Raw genomic sequence first — 18,655 nt, 5'->3', positions numbered from 1 at the left:
TATTCATTTTCTTATTACTAAAGCCAGGATCCAGACTCTTCATTTATTAACACCCCACCTAGATCTTTGCCTTTTTTTTTCATGCAGAAATTCATGCAGAAACTCATAACAGGACATGGATAGCTAGACAAAAATCACAGTAGCAAATGTTACATAAACTCCCAAAACAGAGATTCTCAAATCTGGCTGCACATCAGAATGCCCTGGGAAGCTTTGTAAAACTAAAGATGCCAGCTCCCAGCCCAGACCAATCAAATCAGAATTTCTGGAGGTGGACCCCAGTCTGAGTTTATGATTCTTATATTATACACAGTGAAGTTGAGAATCTCAGTAGCAGAGTACCCAAGTAGAGACCACAGCCCTGAGGGTCAGCACTTCCAGTAAAGGATCTGAGTGCTCTGCTATCTGAAGTCCAAGTTTTTGTCATAGTACCAGCATACCTGTGGGTGAGCTGGTCCTGACGCTTCCCCTGTTCAGTTTCTGAAAACCAGTCAGCTCTCTCCCTAACAATAACACTTGAGTAAACCATCCCTGAAGCCACAGTGGCCACAGTACCACAGGGAGCTGCCCTCCTGCTCTCCTGAATACACACAATGGACGAGGTAAGTAGCAGCCTTGAGAAAACAAGCAACGCAGAGCAGAAAAACAGAGAAGCAACCCCTGCGGTGGATGTGAACAGAAACGAATCAGCTCCACTTCAGAGCAAAGATACAGTCCAACTGAAGATTAGAAAAATATGGTCTGACCGTTTAGATTTCACAAGGATCCAAAACCAATTTAGAGTCCAGTTGGTGGACAAAGTTCACATTCAGCAAAACAGCTCCAGCAGTTGCATCATCCACACAACAGGGCAATTCAGAAATACAGATGTCCAGCCATGTGCAAAACAATGCTTTCATTTTTTTCTGCTCTTTCCCACTGCTGACCCCAAAAGCAGGATGGAGATGTTCAGCATCTGCTGCTACTAAGAATAGGCTGCCGAGATGATGGGGAACTTGCAAGCAGGGAGTTACCCAGCATGCTCAGGGGCATTCAGAGCAGATGGATGGCTGCCCCTGGGTTGAGAGGGGCACAGGAGATGCCCCATGCCAGGTGGGGTCATTCTGCAGTGTTCTCACTGGACACAGCAGGAGGGAGCCTGAAACTAACCCATTGACCTCATCAGTCACTATCAGGAGACTAAGGCTCAGGTTAGGTAGAATTTGAGGCAGCCACATGGTACTCAATGTTTAACTCATTCAATTGGCATGGAACTCATACAAAAGAGATAAGAAATAGGAGAGTCATGGTACCTCCAGCTACAGCTAAGCATCTTCAGACTTACAGTCTCATAGAAACTTAACCTGGATTGTGAAGAACATTTACCAGATACTGCTGGGCATGTCAGGAACACACTGGCAACCTGAGACCCTAAGGCGAAGAGATGTGAGTACATGTTTTGGAGGTAAGCCTGAGTTTCCCTGACACACATAAATTTCACATAACATATCAGGACTTGCTTCCTAAACCTAGTACTACCAACTGTGCCTCTGACACCAAACAAACTTGTTTTGGTTGGAAGAATAAGTTGTATATAAAAATGAAGGGGACTTCCCTGGAGGTCCAGTGGTTAAGACTTTGCCTTCCAGTGCAGGGATATGGGTTCCATCCATGGTCAGGGAGTTAAAATCCCACATGCCCCATAGTCAAAAAACCAAAACATAAAGCAGAAGCAATACTGTAACAAATTCAACAAAGACTTTAAAAATAATAATAAAATAAAAGTGGAGCAGAAGGAAATTGATGTCTGTCTTATAAAGCCAACTGACTAAGTATTCAGCAAATATCCATTATAAAGCTCCTCATAATTCCATGGACAAAGCAAAAGTGTGGATCCAACCATGCCATACCAACAACATAGAAAGTTTTTAACATGGGTGAAATCCTTCTCTTTTCCCCAACTCCACCACTTACACTACGGTAGACTATACCATTTGGTCAAACTCTTCTCTTCTAGACCCACCACCAAACAGATCCTTTTCTTGTGCCCCTTCTTGCCCTACTGAAGTCATGTTTGGTCACGGGAACGTAGTGGATAACTATACATCTCCTGTGGTCCAGCCAGGAGGTCAGCATGCCCGGGTTTAGACGCTGCTCCCTCAGCTGGGTCCCACAACAAAAGATGTCATAGAATCCATAGACTATAAGTGAGGGATCAACCTTTGTGATGTGCCCTTAAGAAGAAGGGGAAAGAAGCTCTAATGACTTTGAGTTGTCTAATGGATTTTGTACACCATGGGTCCATTATGTCTTCTGAATAACAGATACCTCATATAACGATCTTGCCCTGTTCTCCAGCCTCACTATTTCATAGTGGGTCTCCTGTAGGTACACGTTCAATTTTTCAAAGACTACAGTAAGTGCTTCTGCTGTTTCATGATTCATCAAGACAGTAATCATGCGAGCTCAAAGAGGGAGAAAACATGAAAGGGCAAATCTTCCCCTTACTGAAAGCTGAAGACTTCCTAGTGCTACTGATTGACTGCCAAACTATCCTCCCAAAGGCCATCTGTTGAAGCAGCAAATACCAGCTCCCCCTGAGAAGGCTTCCTTGACCTGTCTAGAGCAAGTTCATCAATTCTTCTGACCTCTCAGACCCTTACTTATAATCAACCACATGGTGTTAGCTTCTCAGTTTGGTTGGGCTGGTTTGGTCGGCCTGAGCTCCTCACTAAGTCAAAGGCTCCTGAAGTCAGGATCTGTGTTCTATTACTCCATCCACCGGCAGAGCTCACACAGCACCTGAATGCAGTAGACTCGATTGACATGTCTTATAGAGATGGATGAAGGAATCGAACCGACATCCCAGTGTAAAGTCTTGCTGCTCAAAACTTAAAAATTGGAACACAAACTCTGGTCCAACAGAAATGCTTTTTGACTGATAAGAGACATAGTGTTACACATTCCCTGGCTTATGACCTCATTTCAAAGTTTAGGCAAATGTACAAGGCACAGCTGGACAGATCCAAAGAGCCTTCCAAGTCTGACTTTCCACTTCCTACAGGAAGAGACAGCTTGTCATCCTTGGGGGCCAACCGTGGTCACCTATGAGTGTAGTGTCCTGTGTTCCTGGTCATGAATCAAGGGTGGCCGTGACTAAGCGGTCCAGTAAGTGCAGCCTCCAGCAGCTGCCATTCCACACTTGTCAGCACAAGATGGGAGACCCAAGAGGTTATTTGCATACACAGAAGGTGCAAAGGTAGCTTCTTTCCAGAAAGCAAGGGGGTGGGTTGCCAGTAATTCAGGAGTGTCCATTTAAAACAAACAACAACAAAAAATATTTTCTATATACAGAACCCACTTGTGACCTGCCTATCAAATTATCTGTTAAAGAAAGAACTCAGCACAAGGAAGGTCTTGTTGAAGTTCCTAGTTGTTGGAACTTCCTTGTGCTGAGTGCCTTCCCAGTGCATTGCCAAGACCAGCTCACTGGGCTTCTGGCTCCTGCCTTGGTCACTGTCCTCAATTTTGCTGCAGAACCCCTGGGCTAAAACCACCCTTCTCCCCATTTGATTCAGAGGAAAAACCACAGACTTGGCAATGGCCTCCAAGTCCCCACCTGACCCATGTGTCATTATCTCTCTAATCTCATCTCCTAGGATACGTCTGATCAAATTGCAACTCACCTCCCCACTCCCCAACCTTGCTCTGATTTTCTGTCCTATCACATTGATCACATTCTACCATTCTCATCTTTTTAATTAATTGTCTATACTCTTTCTGCAAAACGTGAAGCACCCCAAGGGCAAAGTTTTCTGTTTTATTCACTGATGGCATCGCTAGTGCCTAGATGGATGCTAAGTGCATTGCAACAATGAACACTGTGCAGTGAACGACTGTTGTAAGAATGTCTCGTGTTTACCTTCGTCTTCCTATGATCTTTGCATGCATTAGACATCTGTCTTACAACTAGATCTATATTTGTAGTGCACGTAGAGACCTTTTTAATGGAAGGCTTGCTGGGAAGTAGAATGAATACGACTAGTCATTCTTTTCCTGCTTCAATAGAAAAATGCTTATTCCCATTGTTTAAATCTGCAAAGTGATGAGAGTTATTATGGTATTAAGACTTCAAACTTCCTGTTTTCCAGTGGTTATTAAAAGCCTGACCAGTATAATCCTAGGGCAGTTATAAAGTGACCACTGTAGTTAGTGCCTCTTCCTCTGGTGTTAGTTCACTGTTATATTTACTCTTCACCACATAGCAAAGAACTTAGCTCTCAAACTGGTAAAAATAACAGAGAAATCACTTGGGGCACAAAGACAATTCCTGGGCATGTTTATTTAAAAAAAAAATGCTTTTTTTTGGTTCAGTGATACAAAGCATGTAGAAGAACTGGCTATTTCTCTATCTTGATCATCAAAAACACTACAGTAGTTATAGAATAGCCATATTGTGTGGTTGGATTCAAAATACTGGATGGTTCTAAAACAACATCAAAATCACAGGAGAAAATACCAAAGTCATTTATTATTAACTTTTATTATTAACTTTTTCTGTTTAATATCTGGGTCAGATTTTCACCTGCTCGAATACCTCTGGTTGAAAAAAAAAAAAAAAAAAAAAACGCTATTTGGAAAGAGAAAACTTCAGTTACTTGGAACTGAGTTGGGCTGAGTGAGTAGAGTTTACATTCCATTGTTGGCGAGATCCTTACCCCGTGGAATGTCTCAGAACAGATTTCAGGCCATGAAGAGGTCAGCGGTGCTTTGACCAAACACTACCTCAGTGAACTAAACATTATACATCGGCTATGGCATTATAAATTGTACATCACTTGCACATTATACATTTGTTTTGAAACTGCGCTGTCCAATCCAGTGTGCATAACCTCCCAACGAGGCATCCACCCCCCGCCACTCGGTCATCTGCCTGCACATTCACAGCCCCTCTGTGGTGAATGGTAAGCAGGGGTGATGTGTGATCAGCGTGATTAACTACGGACCTAACTCGATCATTGTATGCACTGAGGGACATGGAGAGCACAGGGTGAAAACGTGGTCATGCTATGGATTCGGGGTCTCACACTTGTGGGACCAGCTGATCAAACAGAGGCCCTGCTAGATCTGAATCCTTCAGGCTGAAGGACTTGGAGTAAACACACCGGCAGAATAAGAGCCTCCACTGCATCAGGTTAATGGGGACCGGTGCACCTGCGCTGCCTTTTAAAGGTACAGACTCCTTGGGTTCCACCCGCCCCAGGGACTCTGACTCAAGACAGGCCCGGGAATCGGCTTTTGATGACCCTTCAGAACGTACCAAAAAATGCAGGCCACACTCTGAGGAGCTCATCTTTAAATCTGAACCAAGCTAATGAAAGGCATCACGCTCAGTAAATACTTAAAGAACAAACAAAGCTGGATTTGCCTTCATGACTCTTAACCCATTCCTTCCTGGAGAGACCATCTGGACTGCTTATCTCCTGGACTCGTCTATCTTAGAAGAAAAACCTTCAGGCAGGCTAAGCTCACCTCAACCTACATTTTGGAGGAGAGTGAACTTAAAGGGCGGGAGGGGGTGGAGTGGAAATGATGTAGCGGCCACACAGGCTACGAGGAGCAAGGACGATGTCTTCCTCCAGGGGACTTGATGTAAAACTGAGGAGGCATCAGCGCTGCCAGTCCAAGCATGGGTTCAGGTCACGTGGTGATAACTACACCCAGGTTAGAGAGGGAGGCAGGAAAGCCAGAGGCGCCACGGGTCCCCCCACCCCCCGACTCCCTGCGGCCACTCCCAACATCTCCTTGGAATGGAGAGGCGGTTCACACAAGGTGACAGGGATGACCCTCAAGCCGCTTGGCACCAGCCAGCCTCCACTTAACGAGTGTTCAGAATCACAGTCAGCATGGAGAAATTCACCCTGACCCTGGACGCCTGCCCCCTGGCATCGGCTCACTTACATTTTTACTCAATTACTGTTTCTAAGAACAGAGACCAAAAAAAAAAAAAAAAAATTGCAGAGCCCCACTGCTCAGCAGTCTTGCATGGAAGGTCTGGAAGGGTCTGCAGGCTTGACTCCCAGGCGGGAAGCTGGGTGGGGCAAGAGGGCCTCCCACTGAACAGGGATCTCTTTCCCCAGCCTCACCCTCTGAGACACTCCTGATTTTCCCAGACTCAGGAGAGGCAGGGTGGGCTTCCAATGTTTTTCCATCAAAGAAAGGGGGAAGCTTGCAGCCATTAAATGACCGAAAATAACCCCAAGGGAGAAGGCGTGTCTGAGGCCAAGTGGAAGGGTAGACCTCTCCACTTGTTTACTATGAGGAAAAGATGAAAAGGAAATTAATCCAAAGTGATAGGTAAGAGAATTATAAAAACTAATGGGATGGGATTCCCAGGGGAAATACAAGAAAAGCAAAAAAAGAAAAAAGAAGTTTGGGGTCTCTGTGGTGTGGTGGAGGGTACGCGGGCCAGACCTGACTTCGGGATTTGCTTCTACTCCCTTTGCTAGTTTGATGACTGAGGACAAGGTATTCACCTCTCCAAGCCAGAGTTCCCTGAAAAATGGGGATTTCATCCCACCCTCGCCAACCAACCAACATGGGAAGAATAAGGACCAGAGGCCTTCAGTACCCGGGACATGGGGGAGGGGTGGGGGGGACTGGAATTCAACACATGTTTTCCTTCTCTCATCCCTTTCCCTTGTCTTTTCCAACAAGCTGGCGAAACAAACAAACAAACAAACAAAAATCAGACAATTAACTCCTTGGTTTAGACAGTACAATAAAATACAAATTTAGAGATGGAAAACCAAATACAATCTGCCTTACAAACAGGAACTTAAAAAGCATGGATGAAGCCATTCACTCTTTTTATTCACATGGCAGCTTCTAGCCATTCTGAGGCTTTCTGTACTCAAATAAACATATATTCTCAATGCAATCAGTTTTGTTTTTGAGGAAAGCCCAGATTAGGTCACTGTAAATAGACTATTTCATTTCTTGATTCCTTGATTCCTAAGGAGCAAGGTTAGTAGCTCAGTTGGTAAAGAATCTGCCTGCAGTGCAGGAGATCCAGGTTTGACCCCTGGGTCGGGAAGATCCTCTGGAGAAGGAAATGGCAACCCACTCCAGTATTCTTGCCTGGGAAATCCCATGGACAGAGGAGCTTAATGGGCTGCAGTTCATGGGGTCGCAAAAAATCGGGCATGACTGAGTGACTAACACTTTCACAATTAGGAGTGGTAAAGTGCACAGCAGGATAACCCAGGGAGTGCAGACATCTATCGGGGAAATAAAAACATTTCTCCTGTCCTTATTTGGGATCTCCACTTGAATTTAGAATCCATATAATTCATGCTTCCTCAGGGCCTCAAAAGTGTAGAGGGAACCAATGTCAGGACAGTAAGTCCATTTCCTCCCTTCCTGAGCATGGATCAGGGTACCACCTGGGCCAGAGTGTTTCAGTGTCACAATCACCTAAGACCTGTTCTTTGCTGTGGTCTCATGGCTCAGCAGATGATAAAAGATGGTACTCAATAAAAGCTGGCTGATTTATTAATGTTCCAAATCAGAAAGGGGTGAGCCCTCCAGCTTTGGTGACCCCCCCACCCCACCCCAGCCTATCACACAGGGTTAGGCTCTGAGGGGCCTGCACTTGTCCTGAGGGTCAGGGCACAGTGGCAAGCTCTCAGGTTCAGCCAACTGAAGCCTTGACCATGATCACCCCATTCTCTCATGCAACCCATATGAAGGCCACAAACAACCCATTAATGACTGTATGAAGGCCACAATGATCAGCGTACATTTCCCACTGTCCTCCCTGTAGAACTTCGAAGGAGAGAAAGATCTCCTTCTTCCCTTTCAGTTCAGTACCAGAAACATTCATTGAGCCATTGCTGTGTGTCAGAAATAAGAACACAGGTTCAAATAAGAGACCAAAAAAAAGGAACCCTTGACATTCTGACTATACAATCCGCCCCCCCCCCCCCAACAGAGTATCCTCCCAGGGAGTCAAGAGATCAATCTATCAAGGCACTTGGGAAGCCCTAGATCACACATCTCATAGACCCACAATCCATCCTTCCCCGTATTAGAATCAAGTCATCATATCACTTCAAAGCATTCATGAGTTTTTCTGATAGACACTCTGACTACAAGATTGGGGGCACCTGTGTGACTGTCCAGCTACGAGGCTGCACTTCAGAATTCTCTTTCGCCTCTGACAAGTCCCCCCCCACCCAGGAGACAAACACTAAAGATGGACCGGCTACCACTACGTCAAATGAGGTATATAAAGCAGACGAGTGTACTCACCAAGGTACCCACAGAAAACCTGGGACTGTCTGGAGCACAAGCTGCCCACTGAGCCAGAGGGTGTTGTAACAACTGGGCAGACAGCTAGGAGTTTTAAAAAGCACAGTCATTAGCTATTTTACTGAGGAGATGCCTATACAGAGCTATACAAAGATTCAACGCAGAAGAGGGACTCAATGCATGTATTTATCATTCCCCCAGAAACAGAAGGGCCCCGCTACTCAGGGCCAGGGGACTACGGGGTAAGCAAGTCTGGGGGATTGTGGATTCTCACCCCAGATCTTTTGGCATGCCTTAACCAGCAATCAGGCTCCTGAATTTAGCGTTCCCCTTAACACATTCTAGTGTTAAAATAACAATGTACAATTTATATACTGAAACAGTCACATAAATACCTTGACTTATATTAAAGATGAATAGGAAAGGCCCTGACCTTTTGAACAAAAGACAGACTCCCTCTTAAGAGTAAAACTCACTTTCATTTGGTTGGCCTCGATTTCAGTTTTCTTAAAACCACCTGTTACCATTTCTAACACATGAAAACTCCTACATCAATGATCAAAAATTCAAGTATATACTGGTTTAGGGCTGCTTAGTGACAATTTAAAAACCTAGGCCTCCTTGGAATGGATTACACGCATCTTCCATGATACTTTTTGACATCCTGAAATTCTGAACTCTGCCTTCTTTAAAGATCTTGTATGCATACTAAATGTCAGATTTTTGCATGAGATGATGTGGATGGACACCCCTGCTCTGTCATCAGTCTCCTGGAATCTTTGAACAAATGCCTCGATGCACCTAAGCTTCTGTTGCTATAAAATGAAACTGACATTATGCTATTCCTGAGGATTTATGAAAGATTGAAATGAGATATTTAAAAGAAACTGACAAATAAAAGGTGCTCAGGGATATAATAATACCAGTTATCTAACTTATTTGATAGGTGAATCCCCGAAGGCCTTCCAGGTCTGCATGAACAGACTTCCTTCCCAGCTCCTTATACCAATTTAAAATCCATGCAACTTCCATTCACCTAGGGCATGTCTTCTGAAAGTAGCATGACCACTATTCATACCTGACTTGAAGATTTCTTTGGACAAAACACACAGATCTTACGGACTTCCCCCTCCCCTCTCTCTCTCTCTTTTTTTTTTTTTTTGCCAGATTTTTGTTTCTCTCTCAATTCTAAAGCAGATAAGGAACACTTTTTTCCATACCCTATAACTTACCACCTCCAACATTCAGCCTCCTAACGAGATCCCAGGGACACATTTTCACACTTGTGGGAATTATACCTTCCAGTCAAAACCCTCTTTAATTGAGATGTGGGAGGTGCCCGGCCTGGATGGCTCAGAAGGCGAAGGCCCAACACCCAGGCCTCGGTAACATGTTGCTCTCACGTCGCCACCATACGCTGCTACCAGCTGACATCTGCTCACACACGTTCTCACCCACAAGCAACCACGGTGTTTATTTTCAGAGCCTCCCCGAGAGAAAATTCCCTCCCATCACCCGTCAGCAAAGATAGGAAGCTACAGACAGGGTAGAAACTGTGTCACAAGATCAGCAAGGCACACGATGTCTTCTCATTCAGATCTGACCTCTAAAAAGAGATGCTGAAAGCTCTCTGCGATAAAAATCTCAAGGAACAGAACCAGAGACAGGCAGGGCATGCAGAGCGTGGCTGGGTCAGCAGCACGTTCTCTTCACACGAGGGCCCTGTGCGTTTCTGGGGGGATTTCACTCCTTTTCCTGGGAAATAGCACCTTCTTCAGGCCAGTGGCTGTGTGGTGCTCCAGAGGGATACTGATTCTGTTAATGGAATCCAGATCACTGAACTCAGCCCTGATCACCCAGGTCAAAGGAAGTCTATGAGAGAACAGGGCAAGCTGACTGTTGTCATCTGTCATTTCCAACAAGCTGTCCTCAAGTAGGCACCTTTGGTTTGCTCTCCCTCTGCTATCAAGCTACAGCATTAAAATCCTTCCTTTCCTCCCCTCCCCTTTTTGTTTATTTTGTTTTGTTTTTAAGTAGGGCCCAAGAACAGGGTGAGCTTCACTGGTGGCTCAGTTGTTAAAGAATCTGCCTGCAATGCAAGAGTCACTGGTTTCATCCCTGGGTTGGGAAGATGCCCCTGGAAAAGGAAATGGCAACCCACTCTAGTATACTTGCCTGAAAAAAATCCCATGGACAGAGGAGCCTGGCAGGCTACAGACTATGGGGTTGCAAAGAGTCGGACACGACTAAGCGACTAAACCACCGCCATAAAGAACAGGGTGCTCTGGTGCTGATCCAGGGCCTCGAAGTTAAGACCATGAATCAGATGAGATATAAGTGATGCAAATAAGGGTGATTTATGCCAAAGAAAGTAACTGTTAGTTTAAAAAAAAAAAATCAATTTTCAAGATCTGTGTGTTTGAAGTCACACTAAATACAGGTAAACTTTTTCTATTAATAAGGTTTGGGGTCTGTGTGAAATGCTTTTTAAAATGTGAAACCCTAGGGAAAATCTGAGACATGAATAGTCTTAGAGATACAATCATTTTTAGAAGTTCCTGGGTATACTCATGGATAATGGGGGAGCATGGCTCAGGTAAGTCAGAAGATAAAAACAGTCCTGGAATTAAAATTTTGCATGAGTAATTTACAAAATAACTAAAAGACAATGAAGCTAACTATAAAAGTGCTAGGACTCCTTTTTGCCTGTGATGACACAACTAAGAAATAAAGCAATCAAACCTAAACACACAGGGTTTCCAGAGTCTGCTTCTGAGCTACCTACTTGGATCTCACCTTGAAATGAAAGAATAATCATCTTGGTAACTCTAGGGGGTCCAGTGGTGAGGACAATGCCCTCTCACTGCTGAGGACCCCGGTTAGATCCCTGGTGGGGAACTAAAATCCCTCAAGCCACGAGATATGGCCAAGAAAAAACAAAAACAAAAAATAAAACTATTGAATAATAATTTGGATGGAGGGTAGGAGACAAATCCAGGAATCCAGACCCAGCACTCCAGGCGATCCTTTTGCTTGGTAGAATTCCAGAAACACTAGTATAGCCTTTGTGACCTAGAGGTTAGAAAGGCCTTTTACAAAAAGCTCATTTGTCCTCAAAACAACCCAATCAGGTGGATCACAATCCTCTCATAAGGGTTGTCTGTTCTGGGTAGTTAGTCTTTTTATGTAGCGTGAAAGTGTCTCTTAGCCAGAGAGAAAGACATTCTTGCTGCAATGACTTCTCAAGCAGAATTAAATGTCACTGAAAATGGGCTTCCCAAGTGGTGCTAGTGATTAAGAACCCGCCTGCCATTGCAAGAGACGCAAGAGACTCAGGTTCCATCCCTGGGTCAGGAAGATCCCCCTAGAAGAGGGCATGGCAACCGACTGTAGTATTCTTGCCTGGAGAATCCCACGGGCAGAGGAGCCTGGCAGGCTTCATAGGGTCACAAAGAGTCGGACACGTCTGAGTGACTTAGCAGGAGCAGCAAAAATGCTGCAGTCAACTCCACATCAAATTAGTCCCTGCCTCAACCCCTCCCCAGCCTCCACACAAACATCCTCCACACAGACATCTCTCTCACGATGACAACAGTTCCAGAAGTGGGCACCGTTATCTCTCCCAGCACGAGATGACAGGGAGTTTCTACTCCTCTCAGAGGATTCCCAACCAAGGTTTCTTACAAACTGCTGATCCCCAGCGTCTAACGACTCAGTGTCAGTTTGGCTCAAGACCCTCTTTCTAGAATCTGGGTACAGCTGCCAAAGAATTAATGAAACTAGACCTGACCCTATACACATAGTTTCATTGTTGATGGTGATGCTTTCTGACAGCGGAATTCTTCTGAAATATATCTTGCTTCAAGACAAACCAGCGGCTGCCACCTCATTCCACAGAGGTGTAAAGCACAGTAGGTGAAATAGTGGCCATTCAGGACTGAGTTCACACACATGAACAGCAAACTCTACTAACACACTTAACAACCTAAAGCTTGAGTGAGAACCGCTGTCTGAGAACCTTAGGTGATAGCCATCATTCTCCTTTGGTTCTGCCCAGCTATTTCTGGGTAAAAGCTCTGTTTCTCTCTCCTTAACTTCCGGAGCCAGATGCTAAGATGCAAGCTTGGATGTGGAAACCCTTCTTCCAGAAAGCCCTGACAGACTTCCAAGCAGCCAATTCCTTTACCAAATCATCCATCTTCTATAAAGACATGTCCTCAGTCTGTGATTTTCTTTTTTTTTTTTTTTCCTCCTTCTAAAGTCAAATCAGAGTTAAGTCAGCCACCTATTTTTCTTTCTTTTTTTGGCCTTTCTCAGCTAGCAACTTAATGATAGGAGTTTATTATAAAGAAAGAATCACTTCAATGGCATAGTCATTAAGTTGTCAAAACCGAAGTGAAAACGAGATGAAGCCAACAGATAGGGAAATGTGCTGTGTGCTCAGTCACTAAGTCGTGTCTGACTCTTTGCAACTCCATGGGCTGTAGCCTGCAAGACTCTGTCCATGGGATTATCCAGGCAAGAACACTGGAGTGGGTTGCCATTTTCTTCTCCAAGGGATCATCCAACCCAGGGATTGAACCTAGGTTTCCTGCACTGGCAGGCAGATTTTTTTTTACCACTAAGCCACCTGGGGAGCCCAGATAGGGAAATAAATAATCCCTTAAGAATAAACCCCCCCACCAATGGAAGGAATAATAAAGTTACTGCTACATATGATCTAGAGAAAATAACCTTAGTTGAATTTGGTCTAAGAACTATTGAATTCCCAATACAGAAATGACTCCAAAACTTAGGTTATAGTTCTTAGAAAATTCCCATTTATGTGCAATAATATATTTTAGTGACCTTAAAATGCATGAAAAACTACTGTCTCCTCGTTTAGACAGTTATTCCTCTGAGATCAATGTGTCTCTTAAAACCAAACTCTGCCTTCTCATTCACATGCTGGAGTAACAAACAAGAGCTGTGACAACAGCCTGAAGTTATGAATGAGCAGTTATTTGTGAACACGCTTGTCAAGACAGATGTGGAATCTGTCAGTGTGGTGTGGGTTAGATAGGGAAAGCCAAATGAACTGAGCCAAGGTCAAAGTCACAACATTTTTCTTTTTCCTCCTTGAGACTGGAAAGATGCTACAGGGCTTCCTGAAACTAACATCTCCAAAAAAGCAGCCCGAGTGTTACTCGGACTCATGGTTGCCTCGTGACCCTCCTTTCCAAAACACCACGTCTCTTCCTCAGGAACGTCCTGCTTCCTAATGACCCATGTGGAGGCCGCGAGGAAGGCCTGAAGGAAGAGCCACACTCTCTCTGTGGACAGAGATGCGTGCCACATGCCAGTGTGAGAGCAAACAGCTGCCTGAGGAGGCTGGAAATGCATCCGAACTATTTCCAGAAGGTCTGGGCTTTGCAACATCCAGAAAGCATTTTCCATTTGCTTTAAGTTCCTCAAGTTGTTGTGATTAAAGGGGACATCTAAGCCCCACATTTCTGGCTTATCAGGCAGAACCAAGTCCAAAGGCTCATTTCTGAGAAGGAGGGGATGGGGTTGGTCCACAGAGAAGAGCTTGTGGGCACAAGAAGGCATTCCCCTCCTTCTAACAGCTCCTGATACTCTGCTTAGTTGCTTCACTTGTGTCCACCTCTGTGTGACCCCATGGACTGTATGTAGCCCACCAGGCTCCTCTGTCCATGGAATTCTCCAGCCAAGAATACTGGAGTGGGTTGACATGCCCTCCTCCAAGGGACCTTCCCGACCCAGGGATCTTCCCAACCCAGGGTCTCCTGCATTGCAGGCAGATTCTTTACCACTGAGTCACAGGGAAGCCCCCTAACAGACCCTAAGCCCAGTAAACTTGGTTCCCTTGGGACAGCAGTGCCCTCTCACACCAATGAAGTGGTTTTACTCGGTTGCTCCAGGAAAGCCAGGATGCTGCGTCACTCAGAGAGCATCTTACTCTAATGACAGCTGCTCCTGCCCGAGTGTGGCCTGTCCTCTCGGACAACACCTCCTCAGTTTTCATTTCCTCCTCAAACCCTTTGCAGCAACTTCTCACCACCCTCTCCCCTTCTTCCCACCCGTCCTCCTCTGGGAGACTTCTACCCTGTAATGGCATTTTGTTGCTGAAGTCTGTTGCTAAATGAATTGCCTGGGACTTCCCCAGCAGTCAGTGGTTAAGACTTCGCCTTCTAATGCAGGGGTTGTGGGTTGGGTCCCTGGTCAAAGAGCTAAGATCTCACATGCCTCGTGGCCAAAAATCCAGAATTTAGGAAAAAAAAAAAAAAAGAAGAAGTAATACTGTAACCAATTCAATAAAACCTTTAAAAATGGTCTGCATTTTTTTTAAAAGTCTTTAAAAATGTTAGAAAATAATAATTAATAAATAAATAAATTGCCTGGCAGTGAAGAAACCGCTGTGGCTGGTTCCTGATCATGAACGTGAGATGAGGTCCAAACATCCTGGCTACCTTCTCAACAGAGCCTCTCACCAGGGGAGGCGATGAGACAAGGGACCTGGGAGAAGGGGCTGAGCGTGGCCCAGAGACAAGCTGCCCAGAAGCCCCTCGGCATGTTAGCCTTTTATGAACAATATCCTCCCTCATCCAACCCCAACCTTTGTTGGATTTCAGCCTTTAGGGCCCAGAAAGATAAAGAGGCAAGTATTATGTAACTCATACGCATATTCAGAGAGATCAGTTAAAATCATTTCAAAAAAAATTTCCCTAGAAATGTACAGGCCCTTGCAACACCCTGAGATGTCAAAAAATAAATAAATAAATAAACCCTGATATTAATGCACTGAGCATGCCTAGCAAGACACTCCAGCTGGGAGGGATCCAGGATGCAGATCTCCTGTGCCAGAGGTGGCTATTGCCAGTCAGAGGCTCTGAAAGTTTACTAAATAGAAACGTTTCCTGAGGGCAGATATCATGCCCCCTCTTAATTTTATTTTCAATGTGTTTCCAGGACAGAGCACTCTGCTATATACACATGGACTGCTACTCTTGCAATCCACAAACATGACTTCCCTGATGCTAGGTATTTTTCATATTTTAATACCTCTAAAATCCCAATGATCTCTTAGAAACAATGGCATGTTACAATTAATGAGCGCTCTAAGTGGCATATGAAATTACAGACTGTCGCTTCAGGCGTGTCTGACTCTGTGACCCCAAGGACTGTAGCCTGCCAGGCTCCTCTGTCCATGGGATTTTCAAGAATACTGGAGTGGGTTGCCATTTCCTACTCCAGGGGATCTTCTCAACCCAGGGATCCATATGAAATTATGGTGCATTGTGAAATCAGTGGTGCTTGAGATTCAATGCATAATAACTGCCTGCAAAGCAAGCCTATTAAATGCCAGAAGTAGCTACACTGGGAATTTCTTTGCACATCATCACCCATCCTCCACAATCCTAGGGGGCAGGGCACATCTTCATTATGACAAGTGAACAAACTGAGATCAACTTAAGTGCCAGGGCTGTAGCCCCACCACCAAGCTACGGATGGCAGAGCCAAGATCTGAATTCAGCAGTGTGCGTTAAGTCGCTTCAGTTTTATCAGACTCTTTGTGCCCCCATGGACTGCAGGCTGCCAGGCTCCTCTGTCCATGGAATTCTTCAGGCAAGAATACTGGAGTAGGTTGCCATTTCCTCCTCCAGGGGATCTTCCCAACCCAGGGATCAAACCCGAGTCTATGTCTCCTGCACTGGCAGGGCAGGTTCTTTACCAATAGCGCCACCTGGGAAACCCCTCAGCAGGAAGCAACTGAAATGTCCCTGAGGCAGTTTGAATAACTTGCACTGAGACAGTCAGGTGGCTCACCCAGACAAGACCACGTTTTAACAACTTCCATCGGCCTAGAGTAGGGCTGCTTGTCTTTGAAGCTCCCTTTTCCCTTTCCACCTCTGAGACTGTTCTGGTGCAATTCCCTTTTACTTATTCTCTTTCTTTTACTTATTGGGTCTGTCTGGCTCTCAAGCCTGTGCTCATTAGACAACACCATCCTGCCTTACCCAATCCATTTTCAAGAGACAAGATGAATCTCCTATTAATCAAATTTAGAAAAGTTTTGCAAAGAAATCATGGCAGTTCAAGATGAAGACCAGGAGACTAGAAAGATCACAATATTTGTATCAACTACCTGCAGAGATAAAAGCAGAATGTGTTAAAGACAAGAAAAAAGACCCAGGGCTGTAGAAAAGGATTCAAAAATATAGTGCCTTCTGGAGGGGAAGAATGCAGAGCTTCTAGGAATAGAATTCCTGCCAGGAGAGGAAAGTCACCACCCTTTCAGGGATGTTCTATGTCAGTTTTCAAGAGGGCAGGAAAAGTCATGCTCTCTGTTTCCTGATCTCTATTTAGGGCTTCTATTACTTATACCTGACTTCCCTGGTGGCTCAGATGGTAAAGCGTCTGTCTACAATGCAGGAGACCTGGGTTCGATCCCTGTGTTAGGAAGATCCCCAGGAGAAGGAAATGGCAATCCACTCCAGGACTATTGCCTGGAAAATCCCATGGACAGAGGAGCCTGGTAGGCTACAGCCCATGGGGTCGCAAAGAGTCGGACACAACTGAGCAACTTCACTCACTATTACTTATACCTAAAAGCCTGACTTTCAATAAGACATCGCTGATAGAAATAGTTACAGCCATGTCCTCAGATGTTGCAGGGAAAATACTTGAACAGACTATACAGGGTTACTTGTGAGAATGAAATATGTGCACACATATGAAATATTTAAAACTATGCTTGGCACATAGTGTGTACCCGCTGAGGGTTAGCTTTCATCATCATCATTATCACCAGCATTTTCATTCTTATCTGCAAAATTGGAAACAGGAACTGGGTGGTTCTGAAAGGCCTGGTATTGCCTTTAGCATAGGAACAAGATCCATCAGGCATGGTTTCCCTGATAACAGAGGTAAGATTTCCATCTGTCCACATCTCCTGGTCTTTCAACTATGCTTTCAACTCATAGATCTTTCTTCTGGTGACTTAGTCTTATTCTCTAAAGGGAAACCCTCATTCATTTATTAAGTATTGGTTGAGCAAAAACAATAAGCTGTAAGAACATAGCTAAGTCCAAGTGGGTTCTTGTTCTGAGGTAGGTCACCAACCGATGAAGACAGGTCAGGACACAGCTAGATTTTGCCTACAGCAAAAGAAAAGAGGCTGAGATAGAGATGAGTATCAGTACTGTGAGAGTGCATACAGAGGAAGAGCTAATTAAATATGACGAGGAACATCAAAGAAGGTTTCATAAGGAGATGGCACTCATTTAACCTCAAAGGATGCTTAAAGGTGTTAAAAGATGGCTCTCCAAGTGGAAGAAACAGCATAAACAAAGGCCTAATGGCAGGAAAATAAATAGCCCCTTTGGGTAAAAGCAAAGAGAGTGATCTGGCTGGAGTGTAGTTTTCATGGGAGGATTTAGTTGGGGGCGGGATGCTGATCAAGGAGGAGGGACCAGACCCTGAAAGATCTTGGATGTTATCTAAGATATCTGAGATCTTATCTACAAAGCCAAAATTCTCAAGGCCTTCCTATATTAGGATTAGACAATGATGGGCCTGCTAGATTACCAGCCCTGCCAGTCTCTGTTCCCACCCTCTTAGGTGCCAAAAATCACCTAAGGACCTATCCCAGGGAGCCATGCAAACAGATCCTCTGAGGGAAAGTTACAAAGAAATGAATGAGATGGAGGTCCTGAGACATCCTGGGCTGGTGGGAGTGGTCCCCAGAGTGTTACTTTTAATCACATCAGAACACCTCTAAAATATCTTTTTTATATCTCATAACCAGTGGCATGTTATAGTCAATTTTCAGTGATGTTTCTTTCTTCAGGGCACATAAAAAAAGGGTTCACTTTAAAATCAACGGTCTTTGGGAATCAGTGATTAATAGGTACTCTGCAAGGAAGGTCCACTAAGTGCCAGAGGCAGGGTTTGGGACTTCTTTACACAGGTCATGGTCAGTCTTTTGCAACCCTAGGAAGCCAGCATCTTATTCATCTTTACAAATGAAGAAACAGAGGCATGAGTCAATGAAGTTCCCCACCCTACACACAGGTATTCCAGAAGAGAAAACAGGAAGGTAATCTAGAGCCTGTGGGGAAAAGGTCAACGGGGAGAGTTTATGAAGAGCTGAGGCCACCAAGCCCATCTGGCAGTAAGGTGGTGGTCACAGCACAGAACTGTTCTAACCTACCGGAGGTTAGAAAAGAAACAAAACCCGTGACAACCACCGAAACCGACTTGTGGTTGCAGCGTGACTCGAATTTCTCTCAAACACAGGATGGAAGCAAGCTCTGCAGTCTAAACAAACCCATCAAACAGTCCCTAGCATGTGATTAAAGTG

General features: G+C 44.8%; 1 protein-coding gene across 5 annotated transcripts in view; it reads right to left on the bottom strand.

Annotated features, from left to right (window-relative positions):
* Positions 1-18,655, bottom strand: part of TGFB2 (transforming growth factor beta 2) — a 95,218-nt gene that overhangs the window by 69,685 nt on the left and 6,878 nt on the right. For 4 of the 5 annotated variants that reach the window (XM_019976514.2, XM_019976512.2, XM_019976515.2 and 1 more), the window contains exon 2: positions 8,293-8,376. The exons of the other annotated variant lie outside the window; for it this stretch is intronic. In XM_019976514.2, coding sequence (XP_019832073.1) covers positions 8,293-8,376 — 84 coding nt within the window. The remainder of the gene's footprint in view (positions 1-8,292; positions 8,377-18,655) is intronic. 5 annotated transcript variants of the gene reach the window in all.

Source organism: Bos indicus, chromosome 16 (genome assembly GCF_029378745.1).
Source record: "Bos indicus isolate NIAB-ARS_2022 breed Sahiwal x Tharparkar chromosome 16, NIAB-ARS_B.indTharparkar_mat_pri_1.0, whole genome shotgun sequence".
Classification (NCBI taxonomy): domain Eukaryota; kingdom Metazoa; phylum Chordata; class Mammalia; order Artiodactyla; family Bovidae; genus Bos; species Bos indicus.
Note: the sequence above shows the minus strand (reverse complement) of the source record. Positions and strands in the feature narration are given on the sequence as shown.